We start from the raw sequence: 5,184 nt of genomic DNA, 5'->3' as shown, positions 1-5,184 counted from the left end.
CTGTCACCTTTGACCGCGGAAGTTCCCGCTGCCCGTGGAGGCGCAGTTCCGGTTAGGCGGCAGTGTTTGTTTACGTTGCTCACGGGTCCGGTAGCTACCTTTTCCCACGTTAAGCTTTAAGATGGGGAAATCTTTCGCCAATTTCATGTGCAAGAAGGACTTTCATCCCGCCTCCAAGTCCAATATCAAAAAAGTAAGTAAGGGAAGCCGGGGAGGGTTCTGGCCCTTGGCGTCTGGGTTCCCAGGGGCTTCTGGAGTTGAAAGAGGTGGCGCCTCTGGGATTCCTAGGATAGTCGCCTTCCCGAGGCCTAAAGCCCTGCTCTTCTCGCACCTTGTTCTCTGCTGAGAAACTGGCTGACAAAGCTGGCTCTCAGTGCCTGTGTTACATCAGCCGGGAGACGGGCAGCCTTCGTCTGTCGGCTTGTCAGCTATAATGTAGATCTGTAAGATACGAAGAAGTCTGATCACAGGATTCCTCGTTACTTTCTGAGCTGATTCTGGTTTTGTCTTTTCGGATCCCAGGGATCGTGGCTTCTGAGCTCTGCCATCCTGTCCAAAGGTGATTCCCTGTTTAAGATAAATCTTTTTTTAAAGACTTTATTTATTTGAGAGAGCGAGCGCGAGAGAGAAGGAGCAGAGGGGGAGAGGCTGAAGGAGAGGGAGAAGCAGACTCCCCGCTGAGCAGGGAGCCCGATGGGGGACTCGATCTCAGGACTCCGGGAGCAGGACCCCAGGGCAGAAGCCTAACGATTGAGCTACCCTGGCGCCCCATATTTAAGATAAATCTTACAAGGGGAATAAAGTCGTTTCTTGCTTCCTCTTTTTATCCCACCCGATAATGTAGCCTCTGTCAGATGACCTCTTTGAAGTTTGGCTCTTTATTTAACTTAATATTTTTTAATTGAAGTATACACAATGTTACATTGGATTCAGATGCACAACGACGTTTGACTTTATGTATATATTTGCTTATGTTTTTTTAAAAGTAATCTCTACACCCATCGTGGGGCTTGAACTCACAACCCCCGAGATTAGGAGTCACATGCTCTGCGACTGAGCTAGCTAGGCGCCCCCGTTTTGGCTTTTTAAATAGTCAGTTACAGGTCAGCTGGGTGCAGTACAGAAAAACCCTGCTGAATAGTATGGCAGTGGAAAGCAAAAGTGGTGAAGTAGGAAAAGTCTGACCTTGGAATCAGACCTGTATTCTAGTTATTTCGGCACGCTTTAGTCCTGAGACCTTACACAGATATTTAATATCCCTTATCCTCAGTCTCCTAACCTGTGAATTTAAAGTGACCAGTAACGGGGAGCCTAGGTGGCTCAGTAGTTAAGCGTCTGCCTTCCTTTTGGGTCATGATCCCAGGGTGATGGAATCGAGCCCTGCCTCGGGCTTCCTGCTTAGGGCGGGTAAGCCTCCTCCTCCTTCTCCTGCTTCCCCTGCTTTCGTTCACTCTCTTGCTTTCTCTCTCCCACTGCAAATAAATAAAATAAAATCTTTAAATAAATAAATAAAATGACCAGTATCAGTTACCTTGACTTGAGAAATTGTTTTGAGGATTAAATAAGATGTATGTAAAGATTTTGAAACAAAGTACCTAGCACTGGGCCCACCTCATTAGAAGGGTTGCTCAATAAAATGTTAATTGTCCCTACACACAAACTTATCTGTAACCTGCTTCTAAAGTACATGTGTTACCCAGAGCTTCATCCTTGGCCTATGCCATACTTAATATGCTTTTCCAGACAATCATATCCAATTTCATGGTTATAACTACTCCCTCTTTACTCCAGACTCAAATCTACATTGTAAATTTTCTCCCCCAAGCTCAAGGTACCTCAAGACAACTATACTAGACAGTGTCATCTTGGTATATTACAGGCATCTCAAACTCAATATATCTGAAATGGATATATCATTTATCCTAAATCTGCTCTTGTTTTTATACTTCCTATTTCATATTAGTAAGAAATAGAGGTAGGAACACAATCCTTCATCCTGACACCAAAGCCAGAAATTCAAGATTCCATATCTAGGTAGCTAATAAGTTGTTTGTCTTACCTTCCAAATATCTGTTGAATTCATTTCTCCTCATTGTCACTACTGCCTGTTTCTTAGCTTAGACCCTCATCATCTTCCGCCTAAACTGTTAAATTTCCTAACGGATTTTTTTTTTTGTTCCAGTCTTGACCCCATTCTCTATGTAGCCATCAGAATAATATTTTTTTTAATTTGACAGTTTTATTGAGCTATAATTCGCATACCATATAATCATCCACTTAAAGTGTACTATCCAGCGGTTTTCAGTATATTCTCAGACTTGTGCAGTCATCACCACAATTTTAGAACATTTTCATCACCTCCCAAAAAACCTGTTATCTGTTAGTAGTCTCTCTCCATTTGTCCTTAACCTCCCCTGCTCCCCCTTTCTAGGTAACCATGAACTCGCTTTCTGTTTCTGTAGGTTTGCCTATTCTAGATGTTTCCTATAAATGGAATCGTGCAATATGTGGATTTTTTTTAAAATTTTTTTTAATTTATTTATTTGACAGACAGAGATCACAAGTAGGCGGAGAGGCAGGCAGAGAGAGAGCAGAGCAGAGAGCCCGATGCGGGGCTGGATCCCAGGACCCTGAGACCATGACCCGAGCCGAAGGCAGAGGCTTTAACCCACTGAGCCACCCAGGCACCCCCAATATGTGGACTTTTATGAATCATTTCTTTTTCTTAGTATAATGTTTTAAAAGCTCATCCATGTTGTAGAATGTATTGGTATTGTATTCCTTTTTATTGCTGGATAATTCCATTGTATGGATATAGCACATTTTATTTATCCATTCATCAGTTGATGAATATTTGGGTTGTTTCCATAGAGTGGTCTTTTTTACTTTTTAAGATTTTATTTATTTATTTATTTATTTGACAAGCAGGGGGAGTGGGAGAGGGAGAAGCAGGTTTCCTGTTGAGCAGGGAACGTGATGTAGGGCTCAGTCCCAGGACCTTGGGATCATGACCTGAACTGCAGGCAGACACTTAACGACTGAGCCACCCAGGCACCCCTGAGTGGTCTTTTTAAAGCACAAATCTTATCTCTTTTGGCTCCTTGTTAAAATACTACAGGATTAAGACTTAGTTTTCTGACTTGAGTTTATTTTTCCTTTTTCATTCCCTATTGCTATCCTTCCTCAGATTTTATACTCCAGCAATACCAAACTACTTAATACCTATTTTACATGTTTGGGATTTTGTCTGAGTTGTTCCCTCTACTGGTAATATCTTACCTGTTTTTTCCTTGGCAGAATTTTGATCCTCTTCAAAACCGTGCTTAACATGTATGAAGTTACTTATATATGGGGTTATTTGTTGAAGCAGAGTTTATAATGGCAGAAGATTGGAAATTACTTAAATGCCCATCAGTACAGCAGGAGACTGGTTAAATAAATGATGGGATAACTCCATAGTAGAATGATATTCAGTGCCTCCTGCCTGCAACACCAGGAAAGCTTTTATTTACTGATCTCGAATAATTTTATTTATATATGCATTAGAACATCTTTGGAAAGATATGTAAAAAATGATAACCTTGGGACACCTGGGTGGCTCAGTCATAAGCATCTGCCTTCGGCTCAGGTCATGACCTGGGATCAAGCCCCGAATTGGGTTCCCTATTCAGCCGGAAACCTGCTTCTCTCTCTCTCACTCCTCCTACTTGTGTTCCCTCTCTTGCTGTGTCTCTCTCTGTCAAATAAATAAAATCTTTAAAAAAAAAAAGAAAGAAAGAAAAATGATAACTTTGGCTACCTGCAAACGTAGTTACTTAATTTAAAAATAAACCTCTAGGGGCGCTTGGATGGCTCAGTGGGTTGGGCTACTGCCTTTGGCTCAGGTCATGGTCTCAGGGTCCTGGGATTGAGCCCCCTGTTGGGCTCTGTGCTCAGCAGGGAGCCTGCTTCCCCCTCTGTCTCTGCCTGCCTCTCTGCCTACTTGTGTTCTCTCTATCAAATAATTTTTAAAAAATTAACCTCTAGGGATGCCTGGGTGGCTTAGTTGGTTGAGTGTCTGACTCTTGGTTTCAGCTCAGGCCATGATTTCAGGGTGGTGAGATGGAACTTCTTGTCAGGCTCCATGCCCAGTGGGGAGTCTGCCTCAGAGTCTCTCATCCCCCACTCTTGTGAGCGTACTCTCTTCCTCTCTAAAATAAATAAGTAAATCTTTAAAAAAAACTTAACTTGTAAAAAACAAGACATGCCATAAAGTATTCCATTATACCAGACTTCCTCCTGTCCTCTAATCACTGTCATGTTCTATTTCTCTTATGCATATTTCTCTTATCCTGATATCAAACTTTATTATTATTTACACAATTTATTCTTCTTATTATGAAATAGCTTGAACATACAGAAAAGCTATATGATTTTTTGTTACCAGATTCTGAGCATTTTGAGAGCAAAAGTGTGTTTTATTTTTATTCCAGTCCATGGTACTCGGTATGTATTGAGACTAGTAAAATAACTTTGTAAAGCCTAGAGCTTTAAATAAATGGTATTCTGCTAGAAATAGTACGTTATTCATTTGAACGTTACTATTTTTTTTTTTAATTTTTATTTATTTGACAGACAGAGATCACAAGCAGGCAGAGAGAGAGGGGGAAGCAGGCTCTCTTCTGAGCAGAGTCCCGATGCGGGGCTCGATCCCAGGACCCTGAGATCATGACCTGAGCTGAAGGCAGAGGCTTTAACCCACTGAGCCACCCAGGTGCCCCTGAACGTTACTATTAATGTGTTACTCTCCTAGGCAGTGACACCCTGCATATCTTTGTTGCAGCTGTTTTCACTTTGAGCTATGGTGAAAATTCCAGATGTGCTTTTTACTGTTTATCCCAAGTGTAGGGGTTTTTTGTACTGTAACATTACGTTGGTAAGTATGAAGTCAGTGGAAGAAACTTTCAGGAAACTTACACCAAAAGAAATTTCTGGTATATGCTGTCCCTGAAGAATTCTTTTTCATTTCTGTTTTTGCTTTTATTTCCATATGAATTCCTTCTTGTCCACATCTCAAACAGTGTCCCCTTAGAACCTTTCTATTTCATCACTACTAAAATACTGGTAACTACCCCTGTTTTGCTTCTAAAATCAAGCAATGGCAGTCTTGTCCCACCCTCCTTGCCACACCTATCTGCCCCCACA

General features: G+C 41.6%; 1 protein-coding gene across 2 annotated transcripts in view; it reads left to right on the top strand.

The window, feature by feature from the left end:
- The first annotated feature begins 42 nt into the window (after positions 1-42).
- Positions 43-5,184, top strand: part of CIR1 (corepressor interacting with RBPJ, CIR1) — a 44,405-nt gene continuing 39,263 nt past the window's right edge. Inside the window, exon 1 of one of the 2 annotated variants that reach the window (XM_046019791.1) lies at positions 43-193. In XM_046019791.1, coding sequence (XP_045875747.1) covers positions 122-193 — 72 coding nt within the window. In that variant the 5' untranslated portion in view covers positions 43-121. Of the gene's footprint in view, positions 198-5,184 lie in introns of both variants that reach the window. The other variant, XM_046019792.1, reaches the window with a different exon arrangement.

The sequence above is a fragment of the Meles meles genome, chromosome 9 (genome assembly GCF_922984935.1).
Source record: "Meles meles chromosome 9, mMelMel3.1 paternal haplotype, whole genome shotgun sequence".
Lineage (NCBI taxonomy): Eukaryota > Metazoa > Chordata > Mammalia > Carnivora > Mustelidae > Meles > Meles meles.
Note: the sequence above shows the minus strand (reverse complement) of the source record. Positions and strands in the feature narration are given on the sequence as shown.